This window comes from Andrena cerasifolii, chromosome 6, assembly GCF_050908995.1.
Source record: "Andrena cerasifolii isolate SP2316 chromosome 6, iyAndCera1_principal, whole genome shotgun sequence".
Classification (NCBI taxonomy): Eukaryota; Metazoa; Arthropoda; class Insecta; order Hymenoptera; family Andrenidae; genus Andrena; species Andrena cerasifolii.
Window position 1 is genome coordinate 5,315,045 of NC_135123.1, and position 22,869 is coordinate 5,337,913.

At 37.3% G+C, this 22,869-nt stretch overlaps 1 protein-coding gene across 12 annotated transcripts; it reads right to left on the reverse strand.

The window, feature by feature from the left end:
* Window positions 1-1,051: 1,051 nt before the first annotated feature.
* On the reverse strand, window positions 1,052-22,584 carry LOC143370352 (antitrypsin). 12 transcript variants are annotated; one of them, XM_076815358.1, is made up of 9 exons: window positions 18,053-18,237; window positions 10,967-11,088; window positions 10,676-10,858; window positions 10,390-10,600; window positions 10,004-10,218; window positions 9,747-9,932; window positions 9,145-9,280; window positions 2,338-2,521; window positions 1,852-2,090 (listed from the first exon to the last, which is right to left on the reverse strand). In XM_076815358.1, the coding sequence occupies exons 1-8, from the start codon at window positions 18,060-18,062 to the stop codon at window positions 2,373-2,375; spliced, it is 1,212 nt and encodes a 403-aa protein (XP_076671473.1). In that variant the 5' UTR covers window positions 18,063-18,237; the 3' UTR covers window positions 1,852-2,090; window positions 2,338-2,372. The 12 variants fall into 12 exon arrangements, with proteins under 12 accessions (XP_076671479.1, XP_076671471.1, XP_076671473.1 ...); XM_076815359.1 differs by having other exon boundaries at window positions 2,388-2,521; window positions 18,053-18,236; XM_076815364.1 differs by lacking the exons at window positions 1,852-2,090; window positions 2,338-2,521 and adding an exon at window positions 1,052-1,212 and having other exon boundaries at window positions 18,053-18,235.
* Window positions 22,585-22,869: the final 285 nt, after the last annotated feature.

Here is a 22,869-nt window from a genome sequence, read left to right on the forward strand (position 1 = left end):
ATTCAATGCGGAGCGCTCTGATCGTTTATCGCAGCTCTAACATAAACGTACCCTAAAAAACTGCTGCCTTATCTGATCCGCGGCGCGGAGCGGATATTTGCGTTGGTTTGGGGGAGCCTTTACTTTGAATCGGCTGCGGCTGTGCGCCACTCAAGAGGCAAGTTGGACGGCTCTGATTAAAGTGAAGCCAGTGATTGGGAAATACTGTGAGAGCGCCATCTACTAAAGTAAGCTCTGTAATCGGGTCAATCGCGTTACAGAACAGTTGGTGTCACACAAGTATTGAAACAGTGCAATAATGTTTTTGTTATTAAATAGTCTGTTCAATTTTACAAAATCGATCATCAAACAGTCGAAATTACCAATACTGCCAATTACATGTAACAGCTAACCCGATTAGACTGCTTTAATTTTCGCCATCAGATTGCGTAGCGGAAATAAGAAATTGTCAATAGGGACAGGAATTTAGCGCTTGTCCTTATAACTGTGCCCCCTCGGTACCCACTGGCTCCCTCTGTAATTGCTAAACCTAACCTTACTTTCGTTTCTTAAAACCGGTCAACTGAAATTTATATTTGCAAATTTTGCTTTTGTAATGAAAAGGTAATATTAAAATTACATACCAACAACTCTCGTAGAGAAATAAAATGTTTTGAAAGGTTCGAAGACATAACCTAACCGCGGGAACGTTATTCAAAAAAGGGCACCGTAATACGGACAACGCACTTTTCAGGGCACAGTAATTGAGACAAAAACATGTATTTTTATTTCAATTAAAAAAATAGGAAAAATTAACATTTTTAACCCGAAAAAAATTCTTTAATAAAGAGAAAGGTTCAAAAAACCAATATAAATTTTTACCGAGCAAAATTAAAGTAAGAGAAGTCAATAAATTCCTTCGCGAGCAAGTCGGCGTCAAAGCACCGTAATCGGGACGCGTACCCTAGATCCCAAACTTTTGCTGGAGATTCCGCCCCTTGCCTGGTTTACACTATGATGTAATGTCCTTACATCATGGTTTACACAACTGATATATATTAGATTACTAAAGGTTTGAATCTCTGTTTTTACTTTAACTTTGTGGTTTATTAACGTGACCCACAAATGTTAACACATTGTTAAGAGGCTCAAATTTTGTAACGACGGCATATACAAATGGACGATCAATTTTAAACTCAGACTGAAAGAGCGAAGAACCCAGAGCTATCAATCCTGTAATAAAATTTGCGGAACAATAAAGAGCAAAACTATGTTATAAAATAATGATGAATAAATTTATAATTAAAATCAAACGAGTGTTTGTTTTAAATTTTTATATATCCGTTACATTTAACACTTTCAGTATTCAAATGTATATACGATACTTCCCACTGATGTAATATTAAAAAGTTATTTTGTTAAACACTGACACTCAGAACATTATTTCAACGTATGTCTGATTATACGTGAAATTACTATATTTATTTAAAGTTCGTTAATGGATCCAGTAAATATTCTTATTGTGGAAAGTTTCGCTAATGCTACAGAGAAATGGACAAGGTATTGTAATTGTTATTGGAAGTAATGTTAAGAATCTTGCAACTGCACAAATTACGTTTGTGGATCGTTAACGTTTCCATTGAACAAAACTATACCATCTTCGACTTTTCGGTTTTGAGTTTTGTATATTAAACTATAAAAAAATGGCCGATCAATCATCATTGTGATAGGTTCATGGTAGGAAAGACTAGTGGCATAGACCAGCATGGCTGAAACAAGTACAGAAAATATGATGCGCAAGAATTTTCAGTTAGTTACGCGTGCGATGTATCGATTAAGTTAGGTCTGTTTAAATGAGTAGGTAGTGACTCCTTAACTGTTAAAAGTATATAATCTAACTACACATGTTTCCCGTACAATGTAATACAATACTGTTAGTAATAAACAAAATTCTTTTTAAATCTGTGGTTCGATGACATGACCATTGAACAATGACATGGGATGAACTCTGTTCTCTTCATCTTTGACAGCTTGTATGATATTATAAAAGAATGGGCGTGTGACAGCAAACTCCAATGGGTACTCCAATGACAGTTTCATCATAATGGCACCTACAACAGACGATAATGGGAATCACGTGCTTTATGCTTCTGATGGTGCAAAAGTAGAAAGCAACAGTTTTTACAATTCGAACAAATAGACAGTGTCTCACACAAGTACATTTAAGAAACGATTAGGTATAAAGTAGTATTCTGTACAAGCACACATAAATTACACATGCTTTTAATTATTATACGTGAAAATATGAAATTTATGTTATTTTCGAGGATTTATTATTAGATCGCATCAAACGATTACAGTAATAGTAGAGGATCACTTGGAATCAGCATGAGTTATGGATTAGGCACCAAAATATTTCCTTCAAATAACTGCAAAGTGTCGAGGGCATTAGATTCCTCTGAATTTTTGACGATAGTATAGAAAAATGGACTGTTGGCAGAAAATTTGACTGGAATTTCCAAACTTTCCGTTATAATAATTGCTGAAACAAATCATTATATAATACTTATTTTTTTTTATAAGCATCAGAATGCGTATATTACAATGGCGCGTCGATATTTTTATGTGCCTGATAAGGACAAATAAGATTTTACTTTTGACCTTTCATTTATCTGTTTTATTATGCCACAAAGTCAGTTATTCGTTTGCGATTAATTGAAGGTATAAAAAGAAATATATTAATTTACAAATGGATTGTACTATAAAAGCAGCGGATAGTTTACACAAAATATGTCCTGATCCACCTATCTCTGTCCAGTTATACAATAAAAAGGACGATTGGTATTTTTGTACTCCCTCTCTTTTCACGTATAATCATTTATATTTACGAGATAATTATAACACTTTTTAATACTTAGTAATGCCTTTTATTGCTTTGTCAGTGCAAAGTTATATAGCAATGTAACAACGGCTAGTCTTAGCAACAATCTTGCCGTATTATCATTCCGCATGTATGAAGTTGTTAATATACGCATATGGCTGCGCAAAGTTAAAATCACAATTCCGTTACGTATGTCGAACATATTTTTTTTAAGATCATTTGTAAATTAAGTTCGAATTGTTAAGGTTCAGCGATGTGTCCTTCAAACAACTGGATATTTGTATTTCCTTTTCTAATAATGCTATAGATGAATGGATGATTCACAGATAGAGTCATTGGAATTTTGAAAGAAGTAAGTACTGCAACTATTCCTGAAACAATTGCATTATGTTACTTATAATAATTGCAGAATTATTTAATCTTTGCTTGGTAATTCTCTCTTCTATTTATTGTTTTTATACCACAATTATATACGTAATATTTCAGAACATAATTTACGCGTACAACGTTTCTTTGAAAAGATATAATCATTTTGCTACTTGATGCACAATTATTTCTTTCTACGTTATGCATGCTTTATATCTATGCCATTTCAGACATTTTCTAGAATTTATATACACATGTTTGTACGTACAATGCTAAAATATTTCACTGCTACAATAACTTATCTTTTTACTATTATTAATCCGAAACCTTTGGTTCATATGGACTAGATTTTTTATGTTACTATTCATTTAGATGTTAAGCAATTATTGTCAATTCTTCGACGTGCGCACGTATATACAAACAGAAAGGTAGTTTTGAAAGAACTATGTAGAATCTAGTTCCAAGACATGCCCAACAAATATTGGAACAGCATCTTTATCTCCAGTTTCTGGATGATCAACAATGCTGACAATACTATATACAAAGGGGTGGTCAATCATCAGTTGCGTCCTGTACACCATAGAGCGTGTTGTAAGTATTACTCCTGGAACACATTGTTGTAGGAATACACTCGATATAAAATGCTTAAAGTTGGCGATTTTATGAAAGAGGAGGATCGTCGTACAGTTGTATATACGTAAAGAAGAATGAAGAAATTCTAATGCCATAAGCGCCAGTATCTTTTATTATGGTCAATAATTGTTGACGATGAACAATAATTATACATGAAAATTGCGTGCTTGTAAGGGATCAAGTTATTGAATGATGGAAGAACATATGAGCGTAGAATAATGAAGAATAAGAACTTGATTGTTTTAAGCATTCCATTGAAAAGAAGCATGATACTGACACGTAATTACTGTTTAATTATCAGCGATGTCTGATATTACGCCAATGAAGAGTGAATGTGTGCTATCGTACTGAATGGCGTAATAGAAAGGCTTGTCAGCTCTAAAAGTTACGGGTGGATCTATTAGAGCTGGTGCACTGTAATTAATGAAGAGGCCTAAAAATAAAAGAATATTAAATGTAAGTACTGCGCTGTCAAACATTCAAATTAGAGGGAATTGAACGTGTTAAATATTAAAGGAGCGGTGCATTTATTATTCATCTAAAACATTATTTTCAGAAGCAATTCTATTCCTAATCTTCAAAGAAAATGGATTGCCAACAAAGTAACTAGACGATCAATGCATGCGTGCAGCACTAATTTATCAGGCAATAAAAAAATGTTCCAACTATTTTCAACTGATCTACATATTTGCAGTCTCATCCGGATTTGCAAAAAAATTAAGTTGAGTCAATAGTACAGACACATCGCTGAATTTCTTTCATAAGACCATTCTATGTATTTAAATATCGAGAAGTACGGAATTTCTCATGTAAGTTAACAAATTACCAATACTAAATTTCGAGCAATCAAATTTAAATAAATTGCAAGGAAGCATGTAAAAATGCGTCACAGTAGAGTAGGAAAAGCTATAGAGATGTAAGATAGGGAAAGAATGCGAAGAATGAGGTATACAATTGGCGAGCCTTTTATATGTAAAATTACAACAGTTGACTGGGAAAAGTTGTAAATTATTTTTCAAATTTATGAGACTATTAAGAATCTGGAAACTAGTAATCATTAATAAATAATGTATTAAAAGTTATTGTTTTCTTTAAATCCTACACTCTTAATAAATTTTTTAACGAAGTATTTTCCGAGGAATACTAACATAACGCTCTTTTTATTTTTAGGCATGGGATATGTTGTAATATATGTTTAGAAAACAGTAAGGCCCTAGATAATATGAATGCTTACACGTTACTTTTTATTCCTGTATTCATATTAATGTCCTACTATTTTTAGTCTTGCCGCGTGTAGAAAACATTCAAGTAGGATTTGTACATATATTTAACGCAATTTATAAATTTGTCAGCTATAAGGCAGAGTTCGTATAATTACTTGATATTGTATTGAGAATTATACAAATAATGTAATAAAAGTTGTCCGTTAGCCAAGAGACACGACAAGGATTACGTTTTCCAATAGTGTTTACGTTCATCAAACACCACCTATTCTCTGCGTAGTTTTAGTTATTTTAATAAAATTGTAAATGTAGCATACAATGTCAGAAGTCTGACTCGAATCTTACAAGTGGAATCTTATTTTAGTGAAATCTCACTTAATCCTATAATGAAACAACTGGGTCTGCCTTAAGATTAAAACTGAGCAAATTATTCCGACAAGTTAAATTTAAATGTACTTTGCGGATTCATACGCAGTAGAATAATCCAAATAAGAGGCGCGAACGGGCTTCTTAACGATGGAAAAATTAATGCGTACAAAAGTGATGTTAATACGGAAGTAAGTAGAAGTACTGAAAGCAGCCAGCTAAAGACTAATGCACGTACATAAGAACATATATTTCTTTGTATTCTTTAGCGTCTTTATCTTTTATCACTCATCTGAGTTTTATTCCTTAACGAAGTGCTCAGTTACGTAATTTATGAATTTAACAATGACGGCATATCTTAAGATTCCTAATGAAATGATATATGAAGCGTGTCAACATTCTCGACAGTTAGAAACTTATTTATTAACCCTCGTCAGATGGCATAGGTACAATTGTAACTTTCGCGTTTTTAAATTGGGATAACTTTTTTTCGAGAAGCCGCGGAGGGCTGAAGTTTCGTGACATCTCTAAATTTTCGGTCTAGATTATATAGACCAAATTTCAGAAAAATATCTCAACCCCCTTCCGAGATAAGGGGTCGAGTTGAGGGTTGCATCCATAACAGCGGCATAGGCACAATGACGCCCCTATATATTTTTTATGAAGATAATGCAAGAAAAAAAGAATGCGATTTTTTTAATGATGTTATTTTATTATTAAAATAAGTAAAAAAAATAGATAATTTACATTATAAAAGAAAATTTGGGATTTTTTTATTGATTTTCATTGAGTCTAAATGTTATCAATTTGTCGTACAAATTATACCGACAGTGAGAATATTCATATAAAATATGCGAGGGTGCAATTGTGTCTCTGCCGTCTGTTAACGTTGTAAAATTATGCCGTCTGACGGGGGTTAAAATCAGTCGAACCAGTCAAACGCAATATGAAGTATATTATCACCCCCTAATTCGATGGTGGAATCGTAGAAATAAAGAGAGGAGAGAAACGATTTTTAAAACTCCAGAAGTCTCTCAATTTAATCGCAAAATATTAGCATATCGTATAAAGCCGAGATTCATCGCGCTGTTTTAGTACAGGTTGAAAGAAGGAAACGCTAAGACATAACATTTGCTAAGAATAACATTACGTCGCCGTATTGAACGATCAACAAGAACGGTCGATTGACGTAGAACTGAATGGGCTTCGGCGGTGACCAGAAGCTCGAAAGAGGCCTTACACTGAGACCTGCCACAAGCAATTAACAGTGAATTATTCGGTTCAGCCGTGAGCACGAAATGAATAAGAATCTATTGTGCACATTTCTAATAAAGGTGATGGTTTTATTCATCTTATGGTGTTATCTACTGAACGATCGAGTGAACACAGTGAACTCTATCACATAAATTATATAATATGAAAATGAGGCGTGGAAAAAGAGCGAAGAAGTTCGTCCTACGAATAACTCTAGAAATAAAAATATAATAATTAGTCGATAAAGCTCAAGGAGTGCAATATAATGGAGGATATCATGCGATTGTGGTTGGGTTAATGATTCGGCCGTTGAAGAGGATTATGTTGTCATTCCTTGTTGTGATTGCGTAAAAGAACGGTCCGTTTATTTGAAAAGTTTCTGGTGGGAGAGGCAAGGACAGGGCGACGAATCCCATATCTGTCAAAAAGAATTGCACATAATTACTGATTTGAAAAGGAACAGTATCCTGATTTCTTAACGCGCACTTGTTTCGCTTCTCAATTTCCTCAATCTTTCTCCCTGTTCTATTTAATGGGAAATACTTCCTAAGACTTACGGTTAGTCGTGGGTGTATTAAATTAGTATGGTAGTAAGACAGAATTGTTAATGTTCAGTCGTAATTACATTGATTCCTTGTGATATATACTTTCAGGCTATTACTAATCAAAACAGTTCTATGCTTTTTTCCAGCAATGTGAATAGTATTTTTACTATTTCCAATGTGTATGTACTATCCCCCAAATCAATTCTTTCACTTATGAAAGCAATTAAAACGCTACATAACATAGAAAGAAAAAGGTACACGAAGGTAGATGGTTATGAAATACTGAGTGACATGGCACGTAAGTATGTAATATATTTTTGAAAAATGGGATCTATTGTACGATATTATGGATCTGAATTTGCACAAAGCATATAGGTGCACACATATAGATTTTCAGGGAGAATGAGAATTGCAAAAATTAGGCATAGGTAAGTTTTTAATTTGAATGAAATATTCAGCAATTAATCATTCTCCCTGAGCTGAAGTTCTTAGATCACATTACATATACATTCAAGCATTGAACAAAAATTAAATTAAGCAAAATATTATTTCGAATGGCAATTCATTGAACAAATTATCAGTTTACTTGGACGATGGGTAAAAACAATTTATTAACGCAGAAGTAAGGAATGTTAAGAATTGCTAGAAGTTAATAAAAGTGTTCATTAAGTCCGTTTAATAATTTCAACGAAAGACACACTTAAATAGTTTTTACACATTTTCTTTGCAAGAGTGGTGATTCCAAGCTAAGGTATCAATTAATAAATATATATAAATTCTAGATTATTCTGTATAGTCTACAGATGGCATTTATTTTATTTTTACGAAAGTAAATCTAATCTAAGGAAACCAGAGTAGAAGTAATTTAAAAAATTGAAAATTTCTTTAGAGCAACTCAGTTGGAAGATTCATCTACGTTTATCTCAATATAGTTTCCTGTGTTTTTGAATCCTATATAATAAGACGCTTAAGGTGAGTGTTTGTTTGTTAGCAAAATCTTTCCAGAGGTTTTTTTTCGTACTTCCCAATGATCTACAAGGTTCAGATTCGGCATGAAGTTTCCTCGGCACCCAAATATGCCGTAGAAAATAAAAGTCAACCAGGAAAATTCGATAATGGGTAGTACCTGTGGCCTAAAACAGGTATTGTGTACAATGTAGTAGTCGCTACATTGTATGTAGGTCCGCACGCGGATCGAGCTCGAGCTCGAGCTGAAAAACGAAGCGAGACAAAGTATCATGCTTTCTCTCTTTCATAGCCGATGATAACTTCGTGCCGACTCTTTCCAAGAAATGGTGGAGATACAAACGCGCGCTCAACGCAGAGTCGAAATGCGCCCTCTATTTGGGCACTCATAAAGGCAAACTAAAAAGCGCTATTGCATAAGTGAATATGCTCCACAAATTTCTTTGATTCGGGGTCTTTGTCACACATCAGTTGTTGTAACAATATCGAGAATTATTTCGTTTCTAGGGCGGGGGGTCTCAAATGTCGCGCGGGCAGTGAGTCTGGGCACGTATGTGACTTAGGCCCCCCGAAATGCCCTTCAGGAAACCAATTAGACAGGTATACCCTTCTGGTACGCAACAGTTGTAAAATTTCGTATTTCACGGCGGAAATTGTTTCTAGGGGAGTTTCCAACAAAAATTGTGGTTACCTTAAGCGTCTTATTATATAGGATAGTAATGTCTGGCGAAGACAGGCCAAAAAAGTAGTTATTTAATACTCTGCAAAGATGAATGTCAATTTCTAAGTGAGCATTTTGAATCAATCGTGAATCTAAATAATTAAAATTTCTACTAAATCAAATCGTGTATTTTTAAATCTTCACATTCTACAATAATATTTTGCTTGATTTCAATAAGAATTCTGCAGAAGGAAAAATTGATTTACTTACCCGTGACAGCAGCAGCTTCACTACCTTCTTCGTTCACTTCAATAAATGCCTTCTGTACAACTTTGCTGACGGCCAATTTATTGTCAGCAATGCCAGAAAAGTTTGCATGTGCAGTGAACATGTCAGTTAAACCCATCTAAGCAGCACGGAAATCAAAAGTATAAGATGTAGTAGTTTAATATTGCGCATCGAAGGAGTCCCAAGATTCTGGGACTGATTCGCGGAACCTCGGGACGTCCTGAAGGACGCGTTTCATGATATCCCACTTCTGATGTTATAGTAAGGTTTAATAACAAAATATATATATAATAGTGTGCGTTATTAATACATAGGTGGCGATGGTAATATCGTCCCGAATTAGCCGTTAACTCGGGCACACATTCGAACACGTGGAGAATCGCTCTGCCGATCCGAGCGCCCGCGAAGCGGTCCGAGCGCCCGCGAGACGGCCCGAGCGCTCACGAACCGAACCGAGCGCCCGCGAGACGGCCCGAGGTTCCACGAATCAGTCCGAGGAGTCTTCGGACTCCTTCGATGCGCAATGTGAAACTACTACAAAGAAAAGTATAGTTTTTATGCAATTGTAATATTATATGATATACCTTCTCCAGGACACTGTTGAGGTCTATCTTCTTTTCGATCTTAAACTTTGGTAGTTGCAATTGTACTTCACGTTCATATCCCTGCTTCAGAATGTCAGCAATGCTCATACCTTGTAACTTCTTTTCAACCATTGGCAAACCATTAATTTCATTTGGAAGAATAATAACCATGCTCAGTTCATTTCCCTGTAACATTAGCTTGCAGTCACAACAGGAAAGTTACTTTGTAAACATTAATTGTTTATTAAGAAAATTACCTGATATGGTATTTCAACGAATTTTGCATTCAGATTTGGAAGTTCACCGTATCTGTAAGAACCTTGCCTGTGCATGGTAGGAACATTTTTTACTGTCTGCTCATTAATGTGGAACGGCATATCCCTGGTGAAGGTTGGATTGAATTTATTTCTCCACTGACCCTTAAAATACACTGCGTTAACAAGCACCAATGCTGTCGTCTCATCTAAATCACCTGTTTAGAAAAACGTAATATTTAATAACTGTACGCTGGAACATGTTATCTTCAGCCTTTCCTTCTCTTCATGTGCGATTCCGTTCTGCTCTTCGTAGCATAGTAGATAGAACACTTTAGTCGAAGATTTTGTATTGTAATGAAAAAAAAGAAACATTCAATTATACTAACTAGCAGAAACAATGCCATCGATGCGATTATTTGTATTTTCCTTAACCCACGTGTTAATGGTGGCTGCAGCTTCATCAGATTTAGCGAAGTTTACTAGTTGAGTAATAGAGCGAAAATAAGTCTCTGTTAATTCTCTGTAACTCGGTTTTACTGAAAATTTCTCAGCCGTGAACACTTTGTTTGCAAGGACGAGAGTATTCTCCTTGACATTCTACAATGAAGCATACTTATATGAAACTCAGTTTAAACAAAGGTTCGAGCGAAGTAAAGAAGAACTGATACTCACATTGATGTTGTCGATAAGTGCTTGATAACCGGATGTACCAAGACTATCCGTAGATGGAAGATGAAGAACTTTTTTAAACTGATTTTCTGTTTCTCCACGAGCGCCGTAGGCGGCCATGGCAAGCACAACAGCTGCGCTAAGAGGAGACATTATAAGATTGCCTGGATTCTCCTCTACCACAGTCTGAAAAGATTTGTACATCAATACGAATTGCGGTACATCAATGCACATCAATAACGAATAGTGTTTCACAGAAACTAAATAACCCATGTCGTTACTGCACTGTATTACCTGAAACAGCTGTGAGGAAAATGCATTTGTGCCTTGAGAAACGGCACGAAGCGCTTGATTGTCGCCTACCGTGTTTGCCATTGCTACAGCAATAAGGCACGCTGCTATTAGGTACCGTGTTACTGAAAACATTCCATTATTTGTAAGTTTTAAATTAAAAGAAAGGATTTACAAGCATTTTTGCATTTTTAAAAAAAATGGGTAGGGCAAAATGATAGGAATCACAGTTTGAAAGTGCCATGTTGCAGGCTCCTGATATTTATTATACACAAGATTATATCATACGGTAGAGACATTATTTTCGCCATTGTGCGATCGTTATCCGATGTGAAGTGTTTCCAAATGCATCGCTATTTAACAATTGTTATGTTATGTTTTATTGTTTTCCTGTGTTTTCAGCAGGATGGCGTTTCAAAGCTTATTTTTGTTTATATTGCCCAACGAACTATAATAGTCCCATTTTTTCCCCTCCTCTCTCCTTCGGGTCCCAGCAGCAGCAGCGCACCGGGAGAAAGGTGGTCACCCATCTTTCCCCAGTACACCGCCCCGTGATGCTTAACTTCGGTGACCTAACGAGAACCGGTGTTTTCCATCACGGCTAGGGCCGCTGGTTTTAACAATTGTGAGTCCTTATAATTGTGAACGACGCATACGGAGAAACCATGGACCTAAGAATTAAATGGACGGAGCACAAAGTCTCAAGGGGGTCGAGCCAGTCGATTGGGAGGAGAGAAGTCGTGGTGGATGGCTTGTGATTGGCGGAGTAGTACGCATGCATCGCGCTTTATTTGAAACGGAATGCTTATATAGGGTGTATTAAAATATGCTTATATCAGCGCTGTCCAAGGTCGCTCCCGTGGGGTTCTCCCACTCTCGTCCGCGTTGTCAGGGATACCGCGCGACGTTAACCGCGAAGACGCTAGCCCGGCTAGCCCGTCATGGCAGTCTTCGTAGCGTCGCGCGGTCTCCTTGGCAACGGAAGGCACGCTGCGCGAAAGAAAGATTGGAAGGGGAAGCAGGCGCGTGAGGGGCCCCTACGCTGGACAGCGCTGGCTTATATGTATAAAACTATACATATATGTGTATACTTTAATTATGTTTTTAAGTACTATCATAATTTCCCTTGCAATTGGGGACACACCAACGCCGTGGCATTATTAATGAATATGTGAAAATTATAAAAAAAATATATGTAAAACAGAATGTCCCAAAATGCTATAGATTATATTAAATAAATGTGCCATACACAAAAATAAGGATCTGTAGAGTTAATATAAATAAATAAAACACCTGAATTATTGCTCTGTTTCTAATATTTAGAGGACTTCGGTACTGCATTAATATAAACATTTAAAAGATAGACGGGAACCCGAAAGGCCGGTAGAGGGAGACTGTGTAGCCGGGAGGCCGGTGTGTAGTGAGGGGCTGGGAGGCTGATACGGTAGGTTGGGTTAGGTATATCGAAGCTGGACTCCCGCGCTGTGATGCCAGATCGGGGACGGGTTACCTCGAGAATTTCCCCCACCTCGCGCATACTACGCCAGAGCTGCGTGTCCGTGAGTTGGACTCCGAAGCGCCGAGCTCACGAACACGCAGCTCCGGCGTAGTATGCGCGAGGTGGGGGAAATTCTCGAGGGAACCCGTCCCCGATCTGGCATCACAGCTCCCGCGGTGTTGCAATTATGCCTTCAGCACGGCTAGTACTAGAGTCGGCTGTGAAAAGAGGCAATGCCTCTTATCGATATGTCACTTTCATTAACCAATCACCGATCGTCCACCACCACATGCGCAGTATCATGCACCCCCCTTACTGACACGAGCTTAGGCCCCACAGCTATGTGCTCCGTCCATTTAATTCTTAGGTCCACGGGAGAAACGCGCGTTTGAACGATGTACATATATACAAACAATATACACGTTACGCGTGTACTGTATACTTATTACGCAGGCCCCTATATCTTCTAAGTTCAAGATTCAAGGTTTAAAGTTCAAGGCTCATTTTTCACGAAACCCTGAGATGCTGAAGGACGAGTAAGTACGGGAAGGAACTAACGACGAGAGAGATTAAGGATGCATGTAAAAGTCGGAATCAATTACAAATCCTCATAGCTTTATCTTCTTCTTTGTCGGACAAATACATAACATTTGAAATAAAATAATTAACTTTGTATAGTAATTAATAGTAGATAAATAAGTGCATTTTTTTACGCTGATAGGAAGAACGCAACGAAACAAAAAGTATTGAAAATAACACTTCAAAGTTCAACAGTTTCTCCGTACCGCCCCGAATGTATATGTACAAAATGTCTCTTCTTGGATAAAATTTCAAACATTCATTTCTATATAAAAATCTTCCTCGCTTCACTAAAAACGTTAATTAAGAATTAAAAGCTTTAATTTCCTCACTACTACCACCTTATAATGGATACAAACTAAAATGCATACGTTGTTTGTAATAATTATTGCAATTTTTCGATGTTAATGTAAACAGCAATTTTTCAAAATTTTTAAATATGAAAACAATTCTTCAGCTCAAGTGACCCCAATGTATGTACAGTTTACGTTACAGCTCTGTAGATATACAGATCTAGGGTTAAGCCCGAGTCATTGATAAGTTTTCCAATAAATTACACAACATACGGACAGTACTATACGGTTTAATCATAATTAATTATTTTCGTAAAAAAAAACGGAGTTCATGTTAAAGAATCGTTAGTAACCTTGATATGATTCATGTGCTTAATCTCCTCTCTGAAATTCTAACATTTTCGTCGAAGTCTTTTAAGATTTATGCATTCATTTTTCCTTTTAAAATACTTCACGAAAAAAATCTGTCATCTCACTATATCGCTACGATATATTCCCCTGGGCAAATAATTTACATGATATGTTAGACTTGCTTGTAGTAGCAACGACGATTGTATGAACAAATACTGAAGTATTCCCACTATTGCTAATCGAGGAGATATCGCTTTTATATAAAATCCCAGTGCCCATAATGTATACATTACTCTCGCAGTATTGTGTAACATTTATGTTCGGTACGAAAAGCATCAATGCTAACTCCGATAATAGGCAAGGAGATAAAATGGGGGGGATCGATAAGTTGACTTACGAGCGACATAAAAATTTAATGTCCAAAAAGGAAAGTAATTTGTCATTGAAATTCCCCTCGCGTTGAGATTGGCAAAAATATATCTGACGTAATATCGCTTTGTCATTTGTGTAATAAACCAATTGTAGCTGTTAGACGCAATTACATACTAGCGTGATGCTGGTCAAAACAATACTCAGAATACACATGTATGTACACGCTTTATAAAATGTCCGAATGAATAAAATGAATGTTTCAGTTTTTGGTAACTGTTGCCTATGCTTGTAACAAATTTTTACCGAATTGCCTGCAAATAACAGATCACGCGGTGCATAACGCAGTTTAATAAATCCTGAGTCTTATTAAATAACTGTTATTCTACGATTTTTTATTAGACTACTACGAAACGCGCGATATGTATGTTGCAACATTAAAAAAGTAACTTAGTGTTATCACATAACATTTAGATGGGCGTCCGCAGGTGGGGGGGAGGGCAAAAGGGGGAGTTGCCCACTAGCTTTGAGAAAAAAATCGCTTACTTTTCAAAACTGTTCTTTATTAACTGTGTACTAAAAAAGGGAATATTTTCAAATTTCGGTTTTAAATTTTTAATTAAATTGGCACTATAAAATGGGTTAAAAAAGCAAGAGGGGTATCAGGGCCGGCTTTAAAGGGGGGGGGAGGACAGGCAGGGCGCCCGGGGCGCTAAATCTGTAGGGGCGCCGCTGTATGCGTTTGTTCATTTATATCCATTCTGCTAATTGAATTTCGTACCCTTAGAGAGGCGCCATTGTAATCTTGCCCGGGGCGCCAAGTATGCTAAAGCCGCTCCTGAGGGTATATTTTTCTTTGCCGTCAGCCCAAAGTTGTCTCCCCCCCCCCCCCCCGCTCTGGAAAATAGTCTCCGGACGCCCTTGAACGTATGTACACAATGCTAAACTGGCCAAGACTAAAACCTGCTCATGATGATTATTGCGTCAAACATAATAAGAAGTTCCAGCTACGTTACTAAAGTTAGTACGACTTTCTATCCTATGTTTATCTTAAACGTACACAGCACTTTGAGTTAAAAGTACAACGAGAATTGTGAGGGCAGAATAAAATGGTTTTATATTGTTATGTTTTTCTCGTTACTTTATATTTTCCGTTCTATTTTATTTTTTCTGTTTATGTTACGTTATTTTATATATATTTATTGAAATAATAATAAAAATAGTAATAATCAAACGAATTCATTGAAAAGTCAAAGAAACTGTATTTCGAAGTCTCGATACAATAACCGAAAAAGTTACAGAAAAAAATGTAATAGATGTTAAGACTATACGTTAGAAAAGAAACATATGATTGTGCTTCATACTTCTTGTACCATAATTAAATAATCGAATGGTGACACCAATTTTTGGCCACCAAAAAAGAAATAACAGAAATGAAGATGATAGGTGCGCCGTTTGTGGCCATTGCACTGTTTTTGGCCATGTGCATAATTATCTTATTTTTAAACTGCTTGCAGATCATTATATTACATGAAGAATTTCACATCATAAATATTTTGTTTAGTACACCGCCAGAAATATAAGGTTACATTTATTGCTCACACGAAAAAATATTATATTTTTTTAAGAAGCGGCCAAAACTGGTACAGTACCTTAAAGTGGCCACAAATGGTGCATCTACCATCGAAAAGTTCGGTTAAGGAACAGAATAACAGTACACAATTCGGAAATGAGTGACGCAATCCGAAGAACGAAAACTTCTTCTGAACAGAGAACAGACGATAAACATGGACGATGCACGCTGCATGTATCCAAGTATTGGCGATTCCCCGAGACTCATTGGGGAAAACCCAATAAAGCTGCGAACACGCGTTACGATAGTCTTATTTTCGACACGGCTAACGATATGTGGAATTCAGGAATATTTACCAAATAAGTTGATTAATATTCGTGGGGTCGTATGATAGATACCTGATATCAACAAGGGACGCATAACAAGTCAGACAAAAGGAGCTTGAACTACGTAGCCGGGCGTGCAGAGTAAACATGGGATTCCTGGTCGTCGTACAAATTTCACCTTAAAACTACTTAGTTCCACTATACAGTTGCACAAAGATATGCGAAGAGATGTGTTATACGATATGGTACTTTGATACTAAAAAATCTAGTCACTTCTTGAATTATAATGATAAAGATTTCTTCACGGAAAATAGAAACGAGCCACACGAACAGGAAAGAAAATGTCTAAAGGCTAACAAGTAGCGGCTAATTAATTTCCCCGGTTATTTGTTAGATTTCGAGATATTAGATGCACCTATATTTTATGTCCTACTGTTTCACAATGCCATCCTACGCGGCTGCGATGATCCTATTTCGCAGGAATGCTTTGTCCTGTAAATAAAATCTCGATAGTTGTCACTTTCATACAAATGAAAAGATATTAATTACTCGTCCAAGCACTGTGTCTGAGAGAAGAATGTTACGAAGTGTTCAATGTGTACTGCAAGAAACAGTGTCTTGGATGGAATCGTTAGAACGTAATTTGTCTTGTTATGTTTGTGCGCCTTATGACGCGATGGGAAGACCGATATGTGATATTTATTGTATTCAGACTACGTACGCTACGTAACAAAATGTCTTTTTGATGAATCTTTAACTTTTCTTTTATAGTAGCATCGTTGAAGCATAACTGTATTTGCGGCAGTAAATGTTTATCAGGCGTTACGATACTATGCGGTGGTTTCTGATGCTTTACGATTCTATACAGTTTTCAAGTATACTGTAAAATTCTACTTGATTTGGAGGGAATATTTTTAATTAACTCACAAAGTTAATGAGCACGGGAAATATTAAATACTTCAAACACATCAGATCATATAACTATTAATTTGTGCAGTGATTGACAATTAAACAAAACAGAATATGTTTGAATTTTTTCAGAATCCAGATATCTAATTACTCGCAATCGATATTTCGGTAATAATTATACACCTTGGCATCTTTGCGGATTGCCGGGAAATTTGATTAAAAAGAGTTTATTTCATAAAAAGCTTTCGTTGTGAATATCGAAGTTATTTGCACTTAAGAGTTAAAATTAAAAACTATCTTAATATATAAAGCAGAAAGTGTTGTGTGTTTGTCTGTCGCCTAAAAACTGTCGAACGGTAAACTCTGCGGTCAAGAAATGTGTTCCAGCTCATTATGCCTACATAGCTAATCCAGACGAATGTCACTATTATTTTCACGAAAAAAATGTATAAATTTTTTTTTTATATAATCAGAATCTAGTTGATAAATAAACAAAGATGAATTAAAAACTACACCGACGATACTGATTTTCTTCTAAATCTTCAGTGAGGTTACTAAAAATTGTTCTGATAAAAATCCATCAACTAATACTAAAGGCTGGTTCAGACACGTCCAGTAATTTAGCCGAGTAGCGAGTAATTCAGTAATTCACCATGTGTGGACTCTAAAATTTAGTCGAGTAGTTTAGTAAAACAATGGTAAATTACTAAATCACTCGCCACTGGCCACTAAATTACTGGACGTGTCTGAACCAGTTTTAAGTTTCGCAAAATTCCTAGTTTATCCGGACATACATTTATACGCACAAATCGATTAAACTTCTTATCTTGTTTAAATACAGAGCAACGAATCGCTGGTACAATACCAGCAAGCAGAATCCTCCATATCTGAGGTCACTAGAAATTTACAGTTACAAGGGAAATAAGCTTTAAAACACCATCCCATCTACGCGTTCCGCCTGATCTTCGCAACCGTCGTCAAGATCTTTGACACGTTCGCGCACTAGCTTACGAAGGACCTTGAACGCTAGTAAATAAATCAGCAACCGCTCGAAGAAAATTCGGCGAAATGGATCGATCGATTTCACTGATTACTACGATATCGAGAGGGATTAGCGAAAAGTTTTACGACGAGGTGTTGCCCTGCGGTATAACCTGTCATCCTAGCGCATACAGAGACGCGGGTACTCACATATACACATGTTCGCGTCCTGCCTGTTCTACCGGTTAATCCTCTTCGAAAGTCAAACGTGGACTGCAAGAAAAAGCGTCCGAACGGATATAAAAGCGCGATAGGAGGTCGCAGGGAAGCCCCAGGGAAGTGGATGGAGCGGTTTGCCCAAGGATCACTGAACGAGTCACCAGCCAATCGCGGAGCAGTGCGCCACATTGCTTGCACGATCACGTTAACGGATGGTAACGTCAATTTCGAATCCAACTGGCATTCCCGTTTAATGACGATACCGGACTGTCGGGGCCGAAACACCAAAACAAATACGACACGCGACGATACCCGCGATCGGTATCACGGCTAATAGTGTCGGTACGTTAAAAAATGTACTCCCTTCTTTTCCTCAAGGAAAGACGTTCTTTCCCATCGCGCCACGCGTCGGCGTTCGTTACTCGAAGCCTAGATAAAGGATGTTTTAATGTTATAGTAATGATTTATTTAAGGTCGCGTCAACTACGAAGGTTATTAGTTGGAATATGTACAGTTGAAACTATGTTACTATACCGGTTGACACTTCGGTGGCGGATATTTACCTGGGTTAGATACCCCAATTTATCTTATAAGTTCATTCGTGTGCATCCCAGAATGAGTTTCCATATCAGAATTTGATCTTTTTATGATCTGACAGTTTTATCTCTTCTAAGAATTAATACTAATAAGTAATATATGCAGTTCGATATTTAGAATGGGTCCAAGTGGACTCAGAGAGTTAACTGTATAGTTATACTAGCTTAAAGTACCCGGCGTTCCCGGACTTCTTATATGTATCTCTGCATAGATAGTATAAAATAAAGTCCCCAGTAAGCGTCTGCTTGTTCGAGCTAATCTCGAGAACCACTGGACCAGAGTTAGGAGCGATGGGGCCGCAGTGATGGAGGGGGAAACACCTACAGGAGCGGTGGTAATGTGTGCGTGGCTGCGCAGGCGCGATGCAGCCCCCCACCACCGCGCAAAGCATTTTCGAGAAATACTTCACTGAAATCGTCACTGCTCGGGTTCCGCTTGCCGTAGGTTAATATTTCATATACGTAAACCTTCCCCGAGAAATGCTCTCTAAAACGGTGGAAACCGCATCACAATCCGTACAGTGACTCCCGAGATTAGTTCGAACAAACACACGCCTGCGGATAATGATAAATATGGAAAACCAAAATAACTAAAAAGCTCCTTAAAGCGGAATCAAGTTTCATGGGAACGGCACTACATACATCCGCGCATTATGTAGTAGAATCTTATAGTGTCCACCGCTCTGCGCGAAAGAGATGCGCGTGGCGGTTCCCCGCGCAGTGGTGGGGATGCTGAGTTACATCGTTAGCTGTACTAGGAGCGCTGCGATTCACGCGAATCTTCTCGCGGAATGCTTCACTAAAATCGTCATTGCTCGGCTCCTTTTTGTCGTAGGTCAATGTTTCGCACACCTAAATCTTCCTCGAGAAATGCTCTATCAAACGGTGAAACCGGCATCGCAATCCGTCCAGTGGTTCTCGAGATTAGCGCGAACAAACCGACGCCTACCCGGCACTTTATTTTGTACTGTGTAGAAACGATAGAGAAGAAGAAGAGAATACAGGGTGTCCTGTAATTAGTGATGCAAATGGAAGGGCGATAACTGTATGTACATACCAAGTAATCAAGCTTCGTGTTCGTGTATATTAACACGTTGGTCGCCACGTCACCCGTACCTGGGTGACGGCTGTGTATCCGCGGGTTCCGTAGTCCGCCACCCGTTACGCTCTTCCAGGGATCGGCGGGCTTAAGCTACCGCTGATGGAGGGGGAAACACCTACAGGAGCGGTGGCTGTTTCCCCCTCCATCAGCGGTAGCTTAAGCCCGCCGATCCCTGCGCTCTTCTTCGTCCAATTACGTGGCACTGGCTAAGCGGTTACGTTTAAATTGCATCGTATCGCTCTTCCAGGTTATCGCGCTGTTTACACTCCGAGATCGGATTTGGGCCCCGGTAGAAACTCCATCAATCCACGCTGGGCGATCAACGTGTTCAATGTCAGAAATTTGAAAAATCTCTAAACTGAATTATTTCTGTGACGCTAACAACGAAACGTTGCAATGTGGAATAAGTACAGCTTAGGAGCATAGCCATCTTTATCACAATATCGGACTCACATCTAACCATGTGAATTCCTCGAAGTTATGCAAGTAGAATAATATAAGAATTCTGTTATTAAGTAACCACGTATAATGAAGTCGATCCGGGGCATGATACAAACCGGCTGAAATTATCAGAAACTCAAATTAAGCGAAACAAAGAGATATTGTCACGCGCGCAATTGGTGTCCAAGAAAAAAGAAAAATTTTCCATGAAATGAACAGAAACAACGCAACGGAAAATGAAACAGAGCTAGACGCTAAGTTCTACGGAATGTAATTACGAATTAAACGGACATCGGTTACAGCTAAGCGTGGATTAAGCGGAACTCGGATTGCTGATGCTGCATTGTGCGATAAAAATATTGTTAAAACGTTTCTTACTCGTTTGCGAATCGGAAATTCCAAAGTGACCCGCGAATACTTTATTCCGAAAAATCAATCAAAATTATGCATTCGGTGTAACGTTCCTGGTACTATAAATCATATTCGTCTGGAATTCCCCCCGTTAAAATTACCACGAAAAGGAATTCAAACTCCCTGTTTATCTTCGAATACCGCCGAACCATAACAAGGTGAAGAATAACAGGAAGAGTAACAGAAATCATTCTTATTTACTAACCGACTTGAAAAAGGAGGAGGTTATAGATTCGACCCGTATGTATTTGTTTTTATGTTGTCCCCGCATAACTCCTCAGCACATGGAGCGATTTTGGTACTGCGTCAATATTAACTCAATACTTTGCCAGTTCTGGTTAATAAAGACTATTGCCACCAAATTATTATTATTTTATATATGTATAAAATCCATCAAATAAAATATTAAAAAAAAAAAGAAAATTGACTTAAAAAAAAATAAAAATCCACTAAAAAGTAAAAATAATTTTTTCCCTTATTCAATCTACGACTCTCAATTTTGTTATGTCGGCGCCTCATCATTTGCACTATGTAAATCTTGCACCGAGTTACAGAAGCTGAGAGTTGTAGATTAAATAAGGGAAAAATAATTTTTTTACTTTTTAGTGCATTTTTATTTTTTTGGAGTCAGTTGTAATTTTTTTTTAAATTTTTGTATCTTTGATTATTCAACACTATAATTATACCCTCTGTCAGGACACCTGGAAATTTTGATGTATGTATGTTAATTTGGACATGTATGAAGATATCACTTGTAGGTGATTTTTCTGAACTTTAACCCTTCGTGGTCACACCTTCTTATAATCACAAGTTGGTCACACGGGGTTCACTGTACCCCAGCGTCATTTTTTGAGTTACCATTTTCGTATTTTTGAATTTTTTAAGTTTTCAGTGATAATTGTACGTTCGTAATACTTATACAATCATGGTCTAATAGTCTTTTTTTTTCTAGAAATGTAAATTTTGATATGATAAAATTTGTAGTTGAAAATGAGCGATTTTCCATAGTTGTGGGAAAAAAGCGAGTTTTTAATTTTTTTTTATTTTCTTTCTTGCGATAAATCCCCTTTGGAAGTCGTAAAGACACGACATTTTAACTCGAAAATTACTCTTGGGGTACAATACACCTCGCGTGACCACGAAGGGTTAAATAAATCTACTTTTGTCACGTCTATCACTTTCCCTCGTGCACATTGCCTAATTCAAATTTCGAACATTAATAAATGCCTCGTTACTTACGAGGAGTAAAAATTAAAATAACAAATTTCAACAGCTTAAAAAACAGTAGTACTGAAAGAAGAAATAAAAAATAGTAAAATGCCTTCCTTTCCGAATGTGGAATTGCACACACAGAAACATCTCAAGTGTGGAATACTTAAGACCACATATTTCACACAAATCATTATTTCTGTATGCTTCTGTATTAAAGTATACTTTCGACGATATCATTCCGTGATAAAATTTTCTCAGATTGGGTATCACTGAATGTATCATGAAAACAAGTCGAGTGTGTCAAACGTGCCAGGAGAATATCAATAAAGAACTGACCATGACCTCTCTATTCGTATCTTTTTCTATGCCACACCGTAGGACAGTCCTTTGGGCGAGACGTGATGTGTATCCTTAACGCATGACTCATGTTCTACAGTATTGCCGAAATCTCTAATTATAGACGACAAGATAACCTTGGAAATACATGCGATTCATAGTAAATACTTACTGAATTAGAAACGCCGCGAATTTCCCGCGCAGTGTTTGCAGTGTGTCTGCAGATAAAGGCCCTTTTCAAGGTGCGTATTATTATGTCCCTCTCACACACCTGCGGCGCACCACTCGCTACGTGACAGGAACGGCCCACTGGCACTGACTGAAACTTCGAGGAATCGCTGCATTCGAGGGATCGATCAGTCTGCGATTACCGGCTGGAGCTTCTACGCGTGAAGTTGGATCCGAACGAGAAATCTGCACGTGATCGACATGTTTGTTATTACTTCAGCGGAGCGTTGGGAGGTTACAAAATACACAAGTTATGGCAGAATTATTAATCACGCACCATTTCAAATAAATATCACATGCAACCTTCCTAAAGTTAGCTTTTACTATTCAATAAGTCTTTCTAAATTGTTATTGAATAAATTTATTCGATATATACAGTTATATATAGCTCACACCAGTAATCGCGTAACATTTTTAAAATTGGTCCAAACGACTTGAGTTTTTTTTAAAAAGGTCGTTCTAAAAAATATTGCAATTGGACG

Excerpts from the sequence above, each read along its gene's own strand:
- LOC143370352 (XM_076815355.1), bottom strand. Across the intron at positions 10,859-10,966 it reads TTTCCTCACAGCTGTTTCAG|ACTGTGGTAGAGGAGAATCC; the intron begins GTAATACAGTGC and ends AAATCTTTTCAG. Across the intron at positions 9,933-10,003 it reads TCGTTGAAATACCATATCAG|GGAAATGAACTGAGCATGGT; the intron begins GTAATTTTCTTA and ends CTAATGTTACAG.